The 21591-nt window shown below is 40.3% G+C and overlaps 2 protein-coding genes across 2 annotated transcripts in view; one reads left to right on the top strand and one right to left on the bottom strand.

Annotated features, from left to right (window-relative positions):
* Positions 1–1000: 1000 nt before the first annotated feature.
* EIF3M (eukaryotic translation initiation factor 3 subunit M) lies at positions 1001–15575 on the top strand. The gene is made up of 11 exons (XM_036384668.2): positions 1001–1121; positions 2437–2569; positions 3530–3668; positions 4027–4150; positions 4579–4673; positions 9131–9214; positions 10473–10572; positions 10968–11049; positions 14103–14246; positions 14798–14858; positions 15285–15575. Exons 1-11 carry the CDS (start codon positions 1080–1082, stop codon positions 15403–15405), a joined length of 1125 nt encoding a protein of 374 aa, XP_036240561.1. The 5' UTR covers positions 1001–1079; the 3' UTR covers positions 15406–15575.
* A 381-nt stretch (positions 15576–15956) lies between these two features.
* The window catches only part of CCDC73 (coiled-coil domain containing 73), a 55292-nt gene continuing 49657 nt past the window's right edge, over positions 15957–21591 (bottom strand). The window contains exons 18-19 of the mRNA XM_036384667.1: positions 19188–19321; positions 15957–16557 (exon numbers count right to left, since the gene is read on the bottom strand). Of these exons, the coding sequence (XP_036240560.1) occupies positions 16378–16557; positions 19188–19321 (314 nt within the window). The 3' untranslated portion in view covers positions 15957–16377. The remainder of the gene's footprint in view (positions 16558–19187; positions 19322–21591) is intronic.

Raw genomic sequence — 21591 nt, 5'->3', positions numbered from 1 at the left:
AGACTATCAATCAGCCAGTATTAAAATATCCTGGTTAAAAGATAATTAATCAGCTACAGTAGGGATAATATTTTAAAAATACTGCCCAAAGTAGAATGAGCTAATTAGGCAGGATTGATATGATGGAAAAATGAAAAGTTGAAGCATTATTTAAAAGTTACACAAGCATGTGGATGATTAAAACTAAGCAGAGTCATAACATTTAATAAAGGCACTGTGGGCCTTTATCAGTTTCACTGTGCTCAGTGCTGTGGAGACTCAGAACCCGGTGTTAAAAACCCTGCTCTAGTTATTGGACTCAATAAATGAGTTCAGTCATGATTTGGTCAGGTTTATAAAATAAGGATTGTGTACAGCAACCTTTACTAACTGTGTTACTGGCTGGACAGGGTGATTTTAGAGGTGTTTTCAACCTTAGCTATTCTATGATTTTCTTGGCTTTCATTGTACGTTTTGATCACTTGGGAAGTCACCCTGTGTTCCTGGTGGTGTGCCAGAGCTGACCAGGAAACTTCTTGAGCAGAAAACACACGGGAAACACCGGGGACACCGAGGGAGGGCTCCTCGCTTGTTCAAGCCGAGTAAAGGTGCCAGGCCCGCTGGGGAGCTGCTGCCCTTACTCCCACCGCGTTTCACTCCCGACACACATACAAGGCTGTGATCTAACTGGTTCACAGGAAAAGAACTAGGCAAAAGCACTTCGGCTTTTAAATAGGGAGAGAGGAAAGCGTGAGTGTGAGAGGAGTGTGAGGGGTGCGAGGGCAGCATGAGGGGAGTGGGAGGGGGCTGGGGGGAGTGGCTGTTGGTGCCGCGGCCGAACCCGGACGGTTCCAGGGTCCCGCCCGGCGGTGGGAAAGGCCGGCGGAGCGGGCAGGGCCGTGCCGGTAGGGCGGAGCGGTCCGGGCAGGGCCGAGGCGGGCAGGGCGGAGCGGTCCGGGCAGGGGCAGGGCCGTGCCGAGTCGGGCACAGGGCGGCCGGAGCGCGGGGCCCGCCCGCCCGGCGCGGGAAGCGGAAGCGGCGCGGCCTGGCGCGGTGGCGGAAGCCGCTCCGCCTTTCCGGAGCGCGGCGTGCTCGGAGCCATGAGCGTCCCGGCCTTCATCGACATCACCGAGGAGGATCAGGTCAGCGTCCCCGCCGAGCGATGGGCCCCGGGCCGCGGGGCTGGGCCGAGCCGTGCCGGGGGCGGCAGCCCGGGCCGGGCCTGCCCCGCCGTGCGCGCCGCGAGCTCGTCCGGGCTGTTCCCTACAGAGACCGAGCAGACCATTAGAGAAACTTGAATATAGTGGCTGAAAGATAACCCAGTCTTTGCAGATAAGATAACCCGGAACATTCTCTCTTAATGTTCCGCCTCTCCGGCACTTCGATTTCATCGCTCCTCAGCCCTAGTTTTTATTTAGGAGAAGAAAGCGGGTTCACATATGGGCATTACTTGGGTTTTGTGGAATTCTCGGTACTGCAGGCACGGGAAGGGGGAGTTCTGTCTTTGAGCTGCTGCTTTGTTATGCCTTTGGCTTTGTTGCCAGTGTCGTTGAAGTACGTATGTCTACATACATGTTTATGTATACATAATGTGTGCGTGTACACATTGGAAATCTGCAAGAAATGGACACGTGGCTACCAGCCTTCAGCCCAGTTTTCACTTGCCATAGTGCCTAGTACAGCTCCATCAAGTAGCTGGTGTGGAACATCCTCAGTACAGCAATTTGTCCCAGAGCATTTAGCTTTTTCTTCGGGTTCCAAAATGATTTGACACTGAACGAGATGTAAATGTCACAGCAACCTCATGGTAACAAGTGCCTAAAGCTGTATGGCCTCAGATTGTTTGTGAAGGGTTATGGCTCTGCTGGTGAAGCCCTGAGTTATAATGAATAGGCCTGTTGCTGAGGGAAGGGTATTTTCTTGGTGTAGGTTTAAGTCCCAACAAGTGTAAAGCAGCTCATGACATTATAAGGCTGGATAAGACCAGGGGCTTTCCACCTGGTTTAGTGGAATGTTCCTTGCCCATGGCATAGATGTGGAACAAGATGATCTTTAAGGTTCCTTCCAACCCAAACTGTTCTATAATTAGACTAGAAACTGTTGTGAAGTTGGGAAGACAAAGTTTGCCCTCTCTAAAGTGCCTTTGTTTATACCTTTTTTTCTTTTCTGGTGAACAAGCAATTGAATGGTTATGATGTTTGATGTTTGCAGAGGGAGTAAAAGAGTAAAACTTCATAAGAAAGTGTCTTATAAAAACTTTTTAGGTCTGCAGTGCAGTACCCAGTTAAGTGACACATTGACAGTGTGAGAAACGGCTCTGTGACCCATTAGTCACTGGCAAAACAGCAGGTTCAGCATCTGGCAGAACAAAAATCTGTAAGAAATTTAATTGCTTTGAGTTTGTTATTCACAAAACAACTGTTGTGTTTTGTATGTGTTGTCTTTCTCTTTTTTAAGGCTGCAGAACTGCGAGCTTACCTGAAATCCAAAGGAGCAGAAATCTCTGAAGAAAACGCTGAAGGTGGACTTCATGTGGACTTGGCACAGATCATTGAAGTGTGTGATGTGTGCCTGAAAGAGGATGACAAAGGTTTGCATTTTAAGTCTTGTTGGTTTTGCTGTTTATCGCCATCAGTGCTTTCAAACAGCAACAGTTGGCAGAGTTTAGAGATGTGTAGCACTAAAACACAAGCTGTGCATCCTCATAAAACTGGAAGTGCACATTTCCATCTTTGCCCTGGAATATTTGCATGTACTCTGCCCCTCCTTTCTCCAAACTTCAACACTCTTTGAAGAAGTCAGAAGTTGAGCTAGACTCTGCTTGTAATGAGGGTGCAGAGACTTGTATGTAAAACAGAGCTTTTGATGCTCAGGTGTCATTTTGGGGAATAGATAATGTTTTCCATATGTAATGAATTTTGTTCTTTTTCTTTGCTTGACTGATAATTGGGCAGACTGAAAAGAAAACACAAAACTGGTGTGGTTCTGTTTGGAAAGGATGGAACACCATGCTTAAAACAGGAGCTGGGGAGGATTTGTAATACACTTCAGTGTTCTTGAGGACATTTTCCCTGTGGTCTGGGTATCCCTTGTGCTCCTGGTGAAATGTTTTACTGTGCTTGAGCACTAGGTGTTACTGTTCTCACTCTAGAACCGTGGGCAGTTTCCTGGACGTGCAGGAGGAAGCCACTGTGTGGAACCTAGAGTTCCTCTGATTTCTCCTGCGTGTAAACAGAATTCAGAGCAAGTGTGATATCAAACACCACCTTCTGTGTTGGCCTTAGAGTGGTAACTCTTGTCTTGCATGGAGGTTTGTTGGTGTAAGCCCACCTGAGCCAAGTGTCTGGTACATTCTGATGAATATCCAGGTTGGCATCTTGGCATTTTCTTTCTTTTACAATTCTTGCTCATGCCAAATGGTAATTCTATCAAAAGTATGAATTGCTATTATCAAAAGTATGAATTACTATTATCAAAAGAATATCCAGCACAAGGTAGCTACTGATTGCTGCTTGCAGTTTCCAACAACTGTATGTTTTGGTTCATGCAGATGTGGAGAGTGTGATGAACAGCGTTGTCTCTCTGCTTCTCATCCTGGAACCTGACAAACAGGAAGCACTGATTGAAAACCTGTGTGAGAAGTTAGTGAAGTTTCGGGAAGGAGAGCGCCCATCTCTCAGACTGCAGCTGTAAGTGTAGGACAGGGCAAAGTGAGACAAAGTAATTGTGCCTCTGAAGAGGGAGGAGTGTCTTGTATGCCCTTAAATCAAAGTGTGGGGTGTTGCAGGAAGCACTCTTTTACCTTCTTTTCACTGTCATAAAATAGAAGTACCAATTTTTTTTCTTTGGGTGTTACAAAGTGAAATTAATATGCATAGTTTTCAGCTTTGCTGAAAATGATTACAAAACTGGAAGCTCTTCAGTTCATGGATGTAAGGTGCTGCCAGGTGCTTTGTACTAGCCTGTGTCTTCAAAGAACATTGACATGCACTCCAGGAATGTTTGTTGAAAGCTCTGTAACTCCGTTGTTGGTTGTTTGTGCTTTAGCCTGAGCAATCTCTTCCATGGCATGGACAAGAACACCCCTGTGAGGTACACAGTGTACTGCAGCCTTCTCAAAGTGGCCTCGTCCTGTGGTGCCATCCAGTACATTCCAACTGAACTAGATCAGGTAATTAAGTGATCCTTCAAGCTGTGGCCTTTGTATGAACCATGCTGCACCTGAATATTACTCAGAGCTGATACAGACCATCTCTTACAAATTGCCAGAGCCTAGAGAAATTGCCATGAAGCTGATTAGAGAGATGCAACACCTCTCCTGTGGGGGAAGGCTGAGAGCATTGGGATTGTTCAGCCTGGAGAAGAGAAGGCTCCAGGATGCCTTTATTGCAGTACTTTAAAGGGGGCTCATTAAAGAGGCAGAGCAACTCTTGACATGGGCAAGTAGTGATAGGATAAGGAGCAATGGGAGCATGAGAATCAGAAAACCTTTGTGCAAGATACTTTTAATCCTTTTCTGCTTGGGAGAAAATGAGGAGTATTTGTAGTGCTATTTTAATTTTTTCCTGAATGCTTCTTTTTCACTCGTATTCTACCTAGGTCCGAAAATGGATTTCTGACTGGAATCTGGCCACAGAGAAAAAGCACACTCTCCTGAGACTGCTCTATGATGTCCTGGTAGACTGCAAGAAAAGGTATAAAAGACAAGTCATACATACTAGACAACTCTATTTGGATGTACTATATATAGGTGATCTGTAGGGAAAGCATTTCTCACAGGACTTGTTAAAACTAATCTGTACTGATAATTCAATCCAAATACACTTCTGGGCTTTTAAAAAATACTTTTAAGCACTCTTGCATTAAACCAGTGTTCCCAATAACATTAAAGTTAGTAGTGAATTAGCTGCAAACCACAGACTCCCAAAATAGCACTATTCCTTTCTATAAATAATCATCTTAGTGCATTGTAGCATTATGCCAAGTTTATTATTTAATTGCACTTTTGACATTTTAGTGCATGGCAGTGCTATCTCTTACTTAATGATGTGGGAAGGCTTATCAATCATGGCTAGCAGAATCAGTCTTTTTATGTAAACATTACCTTCAGGACAGAGCTTTCCACTAGTCATGGAAATTAATGTCCACAGAATACCTGCTTGGCCATTTTGAATTATTATCCTGGATCATAAGAAGCATCTTTAAAGTAACAAACTTGGCAGACCACTGTCTTCTGGCATGTAGAGTAATCCAGTGTGTATGGTGCCTGTAAACTGCTGCAGGTCTGAACTGAGAGCTGTCATCAGTTTATCTCACAGAAATGATGCAGTGGATTGACTGCCCTGGCCAGGGCTGCAGTGATGGGCTGCTGTCCAGTGGTTTGGGTGTTGTTCCACAGCAGCTCAAACCTACTTAACCTGTCCCTGCACTTTGGGATGGGGATGTGGGGGGTGTGTGTTGCTTCCCCCTGCCCTTCCACTCTGAGTTATTTTTTCAAGGTTTTTTTTATTTTCATAGGGAGGCAGCATCAAGCCCCCTCCACTGCTGACCCACAGTGGCACCAGAACTGCACTTGTACATTTTCAGCATTTGCATAACCTTGCAGTGCTGCAAAAGGAAGTTCTCTCCTGTAGCCTCTGTTCCTGTCCCCTCCAGCTGCCAGTACCTGTGTGTGTTGGTGCTTCTGTGGCATTTGTGTGACCGCACAGGGGCTTGGCCTGGGGACATGACCTTGCTGGGGGTTTAAAAAGGCAAGTGTGAAGCTGTCACAGGTGGAGAAGAGTTCCATCTGTCAGGACAGTTGGCTTATTGTGCCCTGCTGGAATTGTAGTCTGGAAACGCTGCATCAGCATAGCAGGATCATAACCTCAGTTTAGGGATGACTAATCCTCATGGAGTAGTTACTCTGCGAGCCACATTACTGGGAATTCCTGTTTGTACCACTCAAATGCTTTTGCATCAATTGTTTTATATGGCAATTCAGATGGTCAAAATTAATTCAGAAATGTTAGTCACAGATCTTTTCCATGGCTTAGTGCTTACCTTGTTTCAGAAATACTACACTGATAACATTCCTGCTCTTCCTCGCTTCCCATCCTGTTGATTTATTGTGAGGTTTTAACTAGTTCCATTCCCAAACTTTAAAGCCAACTATTTTTAGCTTGTCTTGCTATCAAATCGGTGGATTAAACTTTAGTTTTTATTTCCACTGCTACCAGTAACCTTGCTACTAAATGTTTTTTTGCTTGCTAACCATAGGTGATTCTTTTCAGACAACCCATAAAAATTTCCACAAACCCTGTAAGACTCCTGCACTCGGTGTCCAGGCAGTGTTTCAGGGCACTTGCACTTCTCTTCAGAAAAGAAAACAAGAAGTGACCCTGGCACCTTTGACCTGGTTCACTCTCCTGGATCAGTGGGCAGTGTTTGCAATAGTATGGGAAACTCACAGCAGCATTCCAGCTGTAGCACTCAGGAATGTTGCTCTATCTTGCAGTATGGCAAGATAAGTGGGAACTGAAAAGTACATGATAAAAATCATACCTCAGTTACTGTTGTTGATTTATAATCAAGGGAAAAGAACTAGATTGTTAAAGACAATTCAGTTCTTTTGTTTGCTTGATTTCTGTTTTAACTTTGGTCAGTGTGGCAGAAGAGATGGTTTTCTGTAGCTAATTAGACTTACTCCCAGTGGATCTCCAGTATTGGTAGTTAATAGATTGGTAGCCCCTAAAAAGCAAATGTGAAGAGGTTGTGTGGTGTCCCTTTTCCTGCAGTGACAAGTGAAAGTTTCTTTTATCAAACCTTTTCCAGCCACCTTGATGCAGTTTAAAGCTGGTCTCTGCTGGCAGGATTCAGCAGCTTTGGCCCTGCCCAAGTTAAATTCAAACAGGTCTGGCAAGTCTGGCTATTAATCCTTGTAGCAAAAAGCTCAGCATGTCAGGCACCTGCAGAGTAATTGTTTCATTTCATTTTGGTTCAGTTTAATATCATGTAATGTAGAGAGACTCAATTCCAGCATCTCACTAAGTCTCTGAATGCTCTGCTGTGTTTTTTTTGTTCCCTTTATCTGCCATCACTCTTAAGCTCTCACTGGCTTTTTGTCAAGTTACGCATCTAGACTGGCAAGTGGAGCCAAGAGCACTTATTCAGGCTGAAAAAATGTTCACATTTGCACCTAAGGTGAGACACATTTAACAAGCAGCTGTGGTAAAATAGTGATCTGTATTAATGCTTGAACAGCCTAATTTGCAGTAGTAATCTGACACTGAATAGAATGCAAGACTGCCATAGAATGGAAAGGCTGCCATGTTTGAATAGAATAGAATGGAAAGGCTGCCATATTTGCTGAGGTTCACAACAATTTAGCACACAAAGTTCAGGAGTAATTGTCTTTTTGCATTCTGTTGTTTCCTAGAAATACAAGTGAAAAGTTCCACTCCTTCTCCACTTAAAAAAAAGCCAGGGAATTGAAAATACTGTTTGAATTTAGTTAAATTATAGTTTTTAATTTTTGCTGCTAAGGGAAAGATTAGGAAAGGAATAAAAGTGCCAGAAAACTGTAACACAGCTCTGAAGTGCACAAGAACAACTGCTGAAAAGCTTTCATTAAATAAGGAGTTGTGTATTAGATTGAGTACCACATGAGCTGAGCCTCATATTGATTAAATATCTGTATGTTGCCATTCTTGTATTAAAGTGGTCCTTTGTCTCCTAGAACATCTAATTTTGGTAAGATTTCACCAGTGCTAAAATCATAGTCAGTCACAGAATGATTTACATGCAAATGCTTCTCTCATACATAAAGCTGCCTAAATTAATTTTTTTTTCTTTTCACTGATACAGAATTATGGGTTCATCTATGTCAGTACTGGTAACCAGGGCAAAACATAAGCTGACCTCTTTAATGGTGGAGTTTTAAAACAAATGTTTCATTAAAGCTTATATCCCTGAATATAGTTCTGGAATGCTGGGATCTATAGAAGATGCCCCGGCCTGGGGCAAATGTACATCCAGATTTTATATGATACTGGGTGTTGCCCATGGTGTCTTAATATTTGTGCTGCACATCTCTCAGATCTGATAAATTCTCTGAGAACAAACTTCACCCTATGGAGTGGCTGTCAACAGTGGTATGGTGAGATTTCAAATAAATACCCATATAAAGACACTGTTCTTGTACTACAAAAACCACTCAGCCCTGTGCTGCTGTATGGGTTAAACCTCTGGCACAGCACAGAGAATACTGGGCATCTTGTGTTGGTTTGTTCTTCCCTGTGCAGCTGATGCCATTGGCCTAAGTCACTAATGCAAATTGAAATTTAATTCTCCCAGTGTTTTATTTTAAGGAAAAATGTGTGTGCTTTTAGACCACATGGGATAATTTGGTGTAAATTTTGCAACAAGCATCCGCAGCTGCTGGCCTTGTTGGTGGTAAAGCTGTGAAGTGAAAATAAATCAAAATCTGTTAAAATGACACAGTAACAATCTCAGAGCTGGTTTGCAATAGTTTTGATGTTCACAAGATAATCTGGGGGGACAAGGCTGTAGGGTTTGCTCAGCTTTCTGAGAAGGAGTTGTTTGTCCAGAAGCTGTCTGTCAGAGCAGTGCTGGAAGCTTCACAGCAGCCTCAGCCAGTCTCACTGCTGGCTGCATAATTTCATCAATAAAATGAGCAGCTCTCACTCAGAATACTTCAAGAGAGAATCTGTGAAAAAAGAGAGCAGCTTTTATACAGTCATTTTCCTGACCATAAATATTCTTTAAGAGATGCCATTTTACATTTGAAATAAACTTTGCAGCGCTACTTATTGCGCAGTGATTAAATCCAGATGTGCACTAGAGGAGCATTCTAGTGAACCATATAAAGCTGTTCCTAGCTCAGAGAGCTTTTTCCATAACCAGCAGGTAATTAATCAGTTTAAGAGAATGAAATGAAGGGTGAAGATAAACATTTTGTAGAACAAGAATTGAAAGAATACATCCAGCTAATTTGTTCTCTCCGCTAGAATTAAGAGGGATCATCTACATCTTTTTCAAATGTGATTTAATTTGACCTATAACATCATAATGGAATTATTTAAATATTTGAGTGTCTTATTTGAACTATTTTTTCAGTAATCCTGAGGTAACTTAATTTTTTTTTCTATAGTGACACTGCAGCAAAAGTGATGGTGGAGCTATTGGGAAGTTACACAGAGGACAATGCTTCCCAGGCTAGAGTTGATGCTCACAGGTAAGGCTGACCTCCCAGTTTCCTTAAAAGTAACTTTTCCTCAATTGCCAAATTATTTTGATCCCGTACTATTGAGAGGATCGAATGGCCTGGCATGCCAAGGGCCCTGCCTGGCCTCTTGTGTAGCTTTGCTGACTCAGTCAGGAGTTTGTCTCTGCAGCCTGCTGTAGGTCTGGCTGTTTGTAGGCACAGCCAGGTTTATTCCAGTGTGCTAATGCACAGGAGAGTTCCTGGTCACTGCTGAGATCAGCCTTGGGTAAGGACTTTACATCAGCTGTGCACTTGAAATCTGTATTGGAATCCTTTATTTCATGTGGTTTTACTTTTTGCCTGTTTTATTATCTGACTGCGAGCATTCTTTTCAAAAAGCACTTTGTCTTGAAACAAACATTGTTGCCGTCTTCTCTATGAGCAAGTACAAAGGATGTGAACTGCACAGAAATAAGCTTACCTGTTGAACAAGCTGGGACTAAAGTGATTCATAAGAGTGCATTTTCCCCACTGGCCAAAATGAGTAAATGCCTGTGTTTTGATGTTCTAACCATCATGGTTTTTCTTAGGAATTAGTTCTTTAGGTTCTGCTAGATGTGCACTACCATTAGTTCTCAAGGGAGTTGTTTATACTTAACCATGGAGGAAAATCAGGATGACTCCTTTGGAAAATGAATGTCTGTGCCTCAGTGGGAACTTCACTGGCTCCCCGACAGCAGCCTGTTCCCTCTGAGAGCTCATGTGCCCAGGGCTGTGTCTGTGCAGAGCTCGGGTTCTCCTGGTGTCCTGCTGTTGCAGAGCCAGCCCAGGCCTCTGATGTGCTGCTGAGAAAAGCCTTCTTCTGGAGTTCCTGCTTCTAGGCTCCAGCTGCAGCTGAGAAATCCTGGGCCTTGCACTCTTTGGTGTTGGGGTTTTCTCTGTGTTGTGTCACGTATTTAAGTGTAATTAAATCGTCCAAAACAGCTTAATTCTGTGGAATTTTAGGAGCACAGTAAAACTAAAAAAAATGCATAGGTGAAAACTGTAGGGGGATCTGTGGATTGACCACCTGGCACATTTCATTTGGAATACTGGACAAACTAATGCTTCCTGTTCATTGTTTTTTCTATCTGTAAAATGAAGTTTAAAACTGGAATGTCACATATGTTACTTCTAATAATAATTGAAAACCCTTGTTTCCTAGAAAGAAAGGAACAACAAATTGAGTTGCTCTTAGTCATAAAGATGAGAATTGCTTTGAAAGTAAGCATTTTCCTTTTCTCCTCAGATGTATTGTACGAGCATTGAAGGATCCAAATACCTTTCTCTTTGATCATCTTCTTGCCTTAAAACCAGTCAAATTTTTGGAAGGAGAACTTATTCATGATGTAAGTAACTTTGTTTTTAGTGAGATGGTTTGATAACAGTAGACTGCTTTGTTTTAATGTGTCTTTTGAAATCCATTAGAACAGTTACTGTGTCAGTAATCCTGAGCTGCAATGTGCTATTTCTTTTACAGTCTTTAAAATTAAAATTGCATGTGAAATGTTTCCCTTTCAAAGTTTCAGAAACTGAGTTACAAGTCCTGCCCTCACTTGAGTTCTGTAGCAAATCTTAAGTCTGGGGAAAGGAAGTAAGCTCAGCACAGACTGCCCACATCTATTGCCAGAAGGCAGAATTTCAGCTCCTAACAGCTTATTTTTCAATATCCACAGTTTCTGTCTGTATCTGTCCAGCCTGCAAAGAGGGGAAACTGTTCTCATGTTTGTTTTCCATCTTCTAGCTTTTGACAATTTTTGTAAGTGCTAAACTAGCGTCCTATGTCAAGTTTTATCAGAACAACAAAGACTTCATTGACTCCCTGGGTAAGTTTTCAGATCATTACATTTCTGACTATTTACATGGTTTAAGGTGTGGAAGCCACAGAGTAACTCAGTTTGAATCCATGTATTGGAGCAAGGAAATTTCAAAACAGAGCAGAGTTTGTAGATGATAACCTCTTGTAGACTGTGAGTGGGCCATCTAACCATGGTTTGTTCTTTGAAAACAAGCTGGTTTATGGCTTTGGAAGAGAACGGTGGTTTTCCCACTGTTTTTTTTCTCTTAGAACTCCCCTCCTGAAGGGTTTAACACATTCATACACCAGGCTAGGCCAGAGATCACAACTACATTGAGGAAAACACCAGCTTGTATAAATCTCCTCTTTTTTTTAATGATAAATAACTTTGTAACAGCAAATACCTCTGAGCAGTGAGATAAAGCATGCAAATTGTGTGTGTGTGTCTGCCTGTGCTGATGCATTAGACCCAGCAAGCCACAGTCTGTCCCAGTTAATTTGTTTCATCACATGAAGCAATGTGATGGAATGTTAATGTCAGCACCCTCTTTATTTACACACTGTGGAAAAAAGGAGTAGTAATTAACACTTTGACACTCCCCCGTTGATGTGTAATTGACTGTTTCAAAGGAGCACTGGTTCATAAGCTATTGCATGCATTAAAATTACGTTTTTTATATTCCAGCTTTTTAGGACAGGGGTCAGTGACAATGCAGAAATTGCTCAATGATGCAGATTTTTTTATTACTGCATTAAGGTTTTGACATATTGGTAATGAATAAATGTTTCCATAAAAATATGGTATTTTTTTTTATAACTTTGATTTTCAAATGACACTTAAACACTGCCTTGGATGCATGGATGCATGTGAGGAAAAGCCATAGTTTTGCTAAAACAGAGTTTAGTGCAGCATTTTAACACATGCATTATTTTGTTTAATGGAGTGTGATGCAATTCTCAGAATAATTGCTCTCAGTGGTACTTTTGGGTATTAAAATGATGGAAATACCAATGGGATTTTTTGGTGGATATAGCAGCAAGTTTTTGGTAGCTTGTAAATGCATCTCTATAGGATAAGTGTATCTTTAGTCACGTGTATCTGAACATGAGTTATGCTTTTCTTTCTCAGGGGAAAGTGGGTTTGGGGCTTATCTTTTAGGTACTTGTTCACAGAAGCATTTGCTGAAATTGCTGTTACACCAACATTTGAATACATTTATGGAAAATCAGTTACACATCTATGTAGCATTAACTGTATTATGTTCAGTCGTTGTGGTTTCTTTTGCCTTGCCTCCCAGTGTCTGTGCTTCCCTCCATGAATTAATTCAGTGTGTGAACTTTCAATATATCTAAGATTGATAAAATCTTAGTAAAATCCTTAGATACCTGTGCAACTGTTTGGAAAGACAGTCTCACCTTCCACTTACGGTGATTTCTCTGTGGTGTGCCCAGAACCTCTCTGTGTCTTTGAGCAATGGACAAGCAGAGATTTGGCAGCAGCACAGATGGAAATGCTGGGAACTGAGTGGCTCAGCTGTGGCTTTGATAAACAAGGGCAGTTTGGTCTAGACAACAGTGCAGTTTTAAGATGAGGCATTCAAAAATTATCTATTCCTAAAAGCAATGAGATTTAAACCATGCTTTAGACATTTTTTTTTTAAATAACTTGCCAAAATACCTTTATTTTAAAGAGGTTTAGAATAGGATTCCAGTGGCAGTAGAGCATGGGCTGTAGTTGTAACCTTTCCTGGACCAGGACCAGTTAGAAGTGGCCCAGGAAAGCTGTGCAGAGCAGGCTCCCACAGGCAGCATCAGTTTGTTACAATTTGTTGTTTTATTAATGCTGACAACTTAGGCCAGCAGTAGCATTATCTGTGTCAACTGCATCGCCCTAACATGGCCACAGTTAATCTGGCATTATCAGCAGTGTTCTTCGCAAAGTTAATCAGCATCTCATTTGCATTTGTTAATTAGGGTTAATGTGTGCTAATTGATTTTTTGACGCTTGTAGAGTTCCATTAAACCCAGTTAGGTATAGTTGCTGGTGCTCCTCATTCGTATGAATTATGGTGATCTCATTTTTGTTGAATCAGGTGCCAAATAGGGAACCTGCATCATAATTACAGCTAATTAACACAACATGATGTCCCGCACTAATGTGCTTCCCTGCTAGTGTATGGGTGTTATAAATTCCAAACTTACATATTTACTGAAGCTATGGGAATGTTTATAATGTCATTCTAGAACAAAAAAATTGACACTCATTTTTAAGAAACTTCCACTGGATCTTAGTTGGTACCTCGTGGACCTTGGGATTAAGAAATGCCTTGTTTCATTTCAGTGACTTAACTTGGTTGACCTAGATGTTTTTCCAGGAAAATGGTCTCTGATTTAGACGTGCAAGGCCTTGGCTCAGTTCCTTGTGTTGGCATTTATGCAGCTATGTAAAAGCTGTAGCCTGACCTCAGTATCCGTTCAGCTGGTTTTGAACAGCACTTTTCCTTTTCTGAGCCACCCTGGATGCTTACATGAGCCTCATGATGCTTTTTTTGCTGTGGACAAACAAATTCGGTAGTAAAATGCTTTCTTCTGGCACCACAGTGTTCTGTTCTGGAAGCATCACTGTGAGAGATTCATTTTCCAGAAACCACAGAATGAGTGGTGAGGCTCTAAGAAGATTTTTGGCATAACCAGCTGTGGATTTTCCATTTTGTTGCATTGCTGTTCTTCCAGGTGATGCAACTGAAAGTTTCACTTGCACTCTTACCACTTCAAATTCTGTTTAGGTGATGTTTTTACGGCTCAAAAGCCAAAAATTTTGTAGAGAATACATTTCTGCTAAAAACAACTGAGTCGTGATGAATTCACAATGAAACTTGCTATTTTAGCAAAAGAGAAAGCAGATGCAGGATTTGGTATTTTACCTCAGAAACACTGTTGACAATGAAAAGTAGAATATATTTCAATGTGAAATAAATATTAAATTATTGGAAGCATATATATTAAAAATAACATGAAAAGCAAATTATTTCTATGGATTACAATTAAATCATTAATTAAACTACCAACACTTTTCCTCAGGCTTGTTGCACGAACACAATATGGCCAAGATGAGGCTCCTTACTTTCATGGGAATGGCTGTAGAGAATAAAGAAATCTCATTTGACACAATGCAGCAGGAACTCCAGATCGGGGCTGATGATGTAGAAGCATTTGTCATTGATGGTAAGAACTGTGGTTCTGCACACAGTGCTCATCAACAAGACCTTTATAATCTTCTCAGCTAATGTTAAATTTTAAGAACAATATTAATTTTGATCCCTGTGCTTTTTACAAGTTAAAGCTGCACAACTTCATGTTGAAAGACAGGCCCAACTGCTGTGTTTTAACCAGTGTTTCTCTTCTCAGTGACAGGAACTGTATCTCCTGTAATTCTTCACAGGACTAATAAATTGTTTGCAGGTTTAATTTGTCATCTGGTTTTGTTTGCTGTCATTAAAACAGGATGTGTTTGTAGGGGAGAGAAGTTCATAAAATCTGTACAGGATATTGCTTTAATAGATTGGCACCAAACAATAGGATTTGTGCATGACCTTCATATTGTTACATCATTTTGCTTTTCTGCCTACTAGACCATTAAAACCAACAGCAAAACAGATTAGGTGAACTGCTGAGTTCTTATGTTTGTATTGATCTCATTTTGAACCATTTTTGTGCAGTTTAATACCTTTGCACTATCATGAAAATGTTGCTCAAAACAGCATTGTTTTTTGCAGCTGTAAAGACAAAGATGGTGTACTGCAAAATAGATCAGACACAGAGGAAAGTCATTGTCAGGTAAGACAATTCTTCATGGCATTTTGCAGAACTTCCTGTGTTCTAATTATTTCACTTACATTTGTGGAATATTCTAACTAGAAGCAAGGTATTGTTCCTAGCAGTTGCTGGTAGTTAAATAGTTGCTATTTATCATAATTTTATTAAAGCTCACACTGAATGTGATTAGCTTATTTAATGAAAGAGTCCTACTTTCCAGGACATTTCATTTAATGACCTACTAGTGACAGGAATACTAATGACTGTTGTTGCTTTAAATATTTGGGAAGGCTACAGAATTCTCTCAACTGCTGAAGTGAAGGCCTTTCTAGAGAGAAAATGGGAATTTTCTTATTTGCTCATGAGAGTAAAGTAATGCAATAGAAGAATGATTAGGTGAGTGTGACATCTCTAGTAACCTCTCCCAATTTTGTTTTACTTCTCCAGTCACAGCACACATCGGACTTTTGGAAAGCAGCAGTGGCAGCAGTTGTATGACACTCTAAACACCTGGAAACAAAATTTGAATCAAGTGAAAAACAGTCTCCTCAGTCTCTCAGACACCTAAGAATTTTTTTGACCTAGTAATATTGCTATAGATGAACTTTATTCAAAACTTTGATAATTTGTGAATGTTTCCAAAAATGTATGCAATTGGCCTAAGGAAGCTAAATATTCTAAATTGCCAAACCAGGAAAGAAAAAAAAAAAAAGAGGCAATAAAACTAACATGGGAAAATGTCTTCTGTTATTTTCTTACATAATCAGCAACAAGAAACTGGCAACATTGGTTATATTTCTTTTGTTCACTTTACACTATGGGGACCTTTCTTTGCAGGAGGTGTGGGGAGGAAGGGAGGGAGGTCAGAAAAATGATAGTGCAAGTATTTTTAAAGTAAGAGAAAATTTCCCTTAGACCCAAGGGAGAAGAAATGTGACCCAATAGAAGTGAAGCTTCATGAAACTAGATCTGCTGCCTTATATCTGTAGTCATACCTGATCCTTCAGGGTTGAAAGAGACCTCACTGATACAGAAACTACAACAGATAGACTTAACTAATTTGGCAGTAAAGGTGAGCAGAAGATTTTTCTGTTCTTCGGCCACTTACAACTGCTGGAAGTAGTTGTAAATGTTTGCAGAACCCATTGCATCCTGAAACAGTTGGAGGTGATTTTGCCTGAAAACTGAGTGAGCAGTATGTCAGAGAAAATGAATTGAACTATTTCAGCCACAACTTCTGAGAAGCAGAAGAAGGGTACAGTTAAATAATTATTTAATTTTACTAAACATACATAAAAACATTAACTTATGAAGTTTTTAACTTTGGGCAAAGCCAATAATAACTTGAATTTGATTGCAGAACCAGAACTAACATTAGGAGTAGGAATTGTATACATTTTGGAACATAAGAACTGTAAACATGTTATATAAACATGAAACTACACATAAATACCATATTCTGTAGGAACACCTCTACAGTCTGGGTTAGGGAAGTGATCTGTCTATGCCTAAAAGCATGCTTATCTCCTGGTGCTCATCTTCACTGGCCTTCTTCATATTTTCTCTTTCTTGCTGAATGAAGTCTCTCCAAATTCAGTAATTGCTCAATTCCTCCTATTTGGTTTTGTATGCTGGAGTTCCTAAGAGAGCAGCTGTCCTCATCTTTGAGTGCTTTGTCACTTCTTGCTGGAGTGACAAAAGCAGCAAATCCTTCTTTAACCTGACAGAATACAAATGTTAGCGGGTGATAACCCAGTGAAATTCACGTACAAAGGTTCAGATTGTTGGATTCTGCTGAACATTAAGCAAGAGAGGAAATGTTAACAGGAAAATAAATCAGTTGGAGAAAACACATTTAATTTGAAGTGTTTGCCTTCTATTTGACTTAGAAAATTTGATAATGACAATTACACTTTTATAAACCAAACCTTAACATAAGACGTGGTACAAGAGTGTGATTTAAATAAGACAAGCTTGTATTAGAATGCAGATTAGCAAAACAAATAGCTTAATTAAAGAGTTTAATGTTGCAATTGACATTTCTATTGCTAGGCAAGCATTTGATTAACAAAACCCAAAATCTTGAGGTTTATAGTGTTAACTCCCTCTCCACTTCACTCTATAGATTAGAAAGCAAACATCAGTGATGCACAGTCTGTGCTTTTTGATGTTAAAGATCTTCTTGTTCTTTTGATAGTTTTAATTACTCTTTGATATATTACTGTTAGCTACCTTGTCTCTATCCAAATCATAGACAGATGGCAACACAGTAGGGAAACAGGTTTTTTGCCTGATGAGCAAAACCCTTGCATTTGAATGATGTGTTTTCCACCTGTAATCTGGGATTGTGTGGCTCTTGGGGGAGCAGCATGCAGCACCAGCAGCTTCCCTGCAGCACTGGCTCTGTGAGCTGCAAGGTGACCTCTCAGACTCTGCTCCTGTGCAAGGATTACAAGATGAGACCTTTTTCCCTCTGCTCAGTCATTTTTTTAATATTAGGCAACTGTGCCCCAGCCAGTTCTAAAGCACTATTTATTTTAGCACATTCATTTTGTGCTAAAGCTTACCTTCCCTAGTGTATAAGCATTTCTTAAAGTTTGAAATATGAACAATAAAGTTCATGCAAATTGTTCATTATTGCATTTGTAACAATGCAGCTGAAGGTACTGATACTTCAGGTCAGTAATGACTGGCATCTCCCTTGTAGTGAGGAAGTAACTTCTCCATTTGAGCAGTGAAAAGTTTCAACCTGTGAATTCTCTCATGCTTTTCCCCAAGGCCTCAGCAACAAACAGCTCATACTTCACTGCAAGCCACTAGTGAAAATCCCTGTTGAATAGCACGTGGGGCTGAACCTGTCCTGTGCTGAAAACTGCATGTTTAAACTGACCTGGGAGTGCTTATTCATCCTTACTGTGGTACTTAAGCATGGACAGACTGATGTTTAAAACAGTTCTTAATATTTTTACTAGAATTTTAAGTGCACTTGTAGAATTTTATAATTTTTATCCGTTTTTGGAGTACTGTACTGTGACTGAATGAGATTACCCAAATTGTAGAAGGCTTAAGTCTGCTCCAGTTGCAATCATACATGTTAGTCAAAGCAAAGGAAGCAGCTAGCTCCCAACAGCTTGTTTATCTTGGTCATTAAAATGACAAAAAGATGAGAACAGAAGGCATTAGAATGACACCAACACAGAAAGGAAGGACTGCATTATTACAGGCTGAGATTTCATAGATTAAAGATTTGGAAAATCTAAGGTGAAACCAGCAAGGCACTGTTCTTGTCCATCTCTGCTTTTTCTTAGCTAGCACAGCAGGAGCTTTACTTTGGAGGTGACAAAGCAGACATAACCACAACCAGATAATGAAACACAGCTTTGCTTCAGCTGTAATTACATGGTGGAGTTCACTCAGCTCCTGGTTCCACTTCTGAGAAAAAGCAAGAGACACACAGTAAATACCAGCACTGTGTTTGGTGAAAAATCCACCACTGTGTCATTCACAAGTAGAGTCAGGCTAGGAAAGTGGTGTAATTTCAAACATCAGTCTTGTGAATTTCAGGAAACGTGGATGCTGATGGCATCAAAACCTGATTATCTGCTGGTCAGCAAACTCTGTCACTTGAGACCACGGTACACCTCATCCACAGACAGCCCTAACTACCTGAGAAATAAAAATACCTCTAGAACCTCTTCTAAAAAGGAAAGGGCAGCTGCAGCTGTAAATTGCTGTATCACTTTTGAACCATACATTCAACATTGGGTCAAATTCTAATAGAGCTGTTCAAGCTCCAGAGTCTAACATAGATCTGAAAATGCAGTGATGAGGCATTGGGAAACAACAGGTTTTTACATGTTTGTGTAATGTTACCCTAAAAATAACATTACTCTAAATAGGGCATCACATAACTACAGTGTGTGATAAATGGATAGGTTCTAATTCACAGATGTGCTGAGTTTTTATTCTTCCATGGATTCTTTTAAATGACATGGTCTTATCAAGTAATAGAGGAAACAATGTTTTTATACTTTTACATTCTACTATTTTCCTTTTTTTTTCTTTAACTTCTACTTTTACTGTAAGTGATGATTTTTATTAGGGTACACAATAGACTAGCCTCTTCCTCCCCTTCCAAACAGACTGGTTAGCATCTGTTTGATTCATGTGCTGTGACTTTTTCCTGCTGCTTTCTATCAACCTTAATTGTGAAAAATGGTGTCTTGTTGCCCTTTTGATATTATTTCGGAGATTGACTCAGCCTTAAAGTATCCAGATGGGTACAGTTGTACAAATATCTGTGGAATTAGCTCACTGAGGTCTGGTCTGCAATATTTTTAATTGACTTACATGTTCTGTGGGAAAAGAAGAATCATAAAAAGCCTTTGCTGTAGCATTCCATTCTTCACTAGGCTCTCCCTGGGGCTCTCGGTGGATACTGGAGGCATTCAGAGTGTTGGCAGCTCTGTTCAAACTGCTAGAACCTGATTGACAAAAAGGAAATGGTAACAACTGCAATTTAGTCTCCAGGCACTAATTGTGAATGACTAAACTGGTTTACCTCTGATCTTAAAAAATCAAATATTTTTGTTTTAAATCCCTGGATCTTTGTTGTAGGCTTTTGCCCTTCATTTTTTTTCTTTCCCATGTTTCATCTATTTTTTTTCTAAAGATGAGGTATATTTCTACTTTGATAAAAAATGTTTTCTCTCATTTTCTCATATTAGGTTAATGACAGAAAAGTGATTTGTAGTAAGTGTATGTATTCTAAATATTCTAACTGAATATATTTTTTCAAATGCTATTACTTTAAACTGTGTGATAACAATAATAAAATGCATAATTAATGCCATTATAACATGATATTCCAGGGTGACTTGTAATAAAAGAAGACATGAATGCAAAGCTTTTCAGACAATCAAAACCCATTTTTAATAAGGAGTCTTTGTGTTAATGGCTCTATCTGATGTTTCAGGTGGTCAGGCAGTAGCCTCTAGTAAAGGTAGGAAAGGCAGGTGAGTTGATTAATTACAGACAAGTATAAGCTCCAGTCCTTCAGAGGCTTCATGCAGCACCAGTAGATTCTGCTGCAACCAATATCAAATTCCTTACAAGGTGAAAACACAAGGATTCTTTCGCAGTTCCTCACAATGCAAACAGGAGCTGTTTTGTCACTACTCAGATGCCTGTGGATCACTGCATTGACAGTAAAACCTTGTTTTGCTGTGAAAATACAGTTACCTCAAGGTTATGTAACAATTATTTCAGAATACTGACATTTTCTCTTGGGAGGAACAGGAAAATGGTTATGTGTTCATTTTCTTTTTTAATCATCTGCCAGGAAGATCTTTGCCATTCCCAGTTCATTCCTTCATTTACTGATGTGGAGTGTCTGCTTTCTGGGAGCCAGCATATAAATAGTAAACTGCACTGTGGTTAGGCAATAAAAGGAATTCCCTCAGACAGATTTACTAAACTCTTTCACCAATTACTCTTCACCTCTAGCTCTCCCATATGGCTAAATGGGTTGTGCTCCAGTCAGTATATAGTATAGTATACAGTATATAAATAAAAAGATTTAAAATGTAGGCCCAGTGCCCACATGGATTCCACTGCAGGTCTGCCATTTGGGAAGAGATCTGCAAACAAAACAGCACAAACCCCAGGCACAACAATCACTGGGAGCTTGTAGGAGCCCTCACAGGGAGGTTCTGCAGCATTCCCAGAGGGCAGCAGCCTCAAGGAGGGACCTGTCTCAAATTGGCAGCAGGAGGCACATCTGGGACATAGACCAAGACCCTCACCATGAGGGTTTGCTGGAATTCAACTGAGGCAACTCAAATGAGGGACTGGAGTTAGCTGCCTACCAATTCCTTTGGATGAATCTCTCAGAGTCACCTGGAGTTCCAGCACTTTGTATACAGAAAGGTTTCTGACAAGAAGAGGAGGAGGAACTCACAGGGAAGAAATTTAGATAGCTCTGTCTGTTCTTACAGAAAAGATACATGCAGAACATCATGGAACTAGGCATTCATTTTATTGAAACAGATACCAAAATTCACATTATTTAAAGAAATAATGTGCCATCTGACATCAGGATTCTGGAACCTTGCTACTACTACTGCTGTTTTAGGCACAAAGACATTTCTGAAGCTGAACTTCAAAAAATGTGCATCAGAACATAAATATCCATGAGCAGGAGACCAAGGACAGAAACAAAATTACCTACAGAGCTAAATTCATAACAGAGCAATGTAAAGAAACCAGACTGCTGGGTTTCTGTCTGCCACTGGCTGCAAAAGTAAGGATGGGAGTCCACTCTGCTCATGGTATGTTCGAGGGCCAAAGACACAAACACCCTGTCCTGTGGATCCTGCTCTTTGGAAAACACCCAGGGCTCCAGTTTTGGGGTAATCTACCAGCTCATTTTATGGCAAAACAAATCTAAATACAGTTTTTCCACATCCCAGTAATGATTTAGAAACCCATGAATTAAGTTCATATTTACTATTTTGTATGTGCAAAATATTGCCCCACGAATAATAACCAAGTGTCAATAGTAGGAGATTAAAATGCTCCTTGAGTACCTCAAGCTCCAAGTTTTCCAGAGCCTGACAGAATATAAAGTCCTTTCACACACTCAGCACATTCAGATGGTTTTAATGGTCCATCTAAATTAGAGATTTACAATAAAATAAAAATTAAATTTCTGTAAGATCCATTCAAAGAAGCATCTACTGGTTCAAAATCTACC

This window comes from Molothrus ater, chromosome 6, assembly GCF_012460135.2.
Source record: "Molothrus ater isolate BHLD 08-10-18 breed brown headed cowbird chromosome 6, BPBGC_Mater_1.1, whole genome shotgun sequence".
Classification (NCBI taxonomy): Eukaryota; Metazoa; Chordata; class Aves; order Passeriformes; family Icteridae; genus Molothrus; species Molothrus ater.
This window is presented reverse-complemented; position numbering and strand designations above follow the sequence as displayed.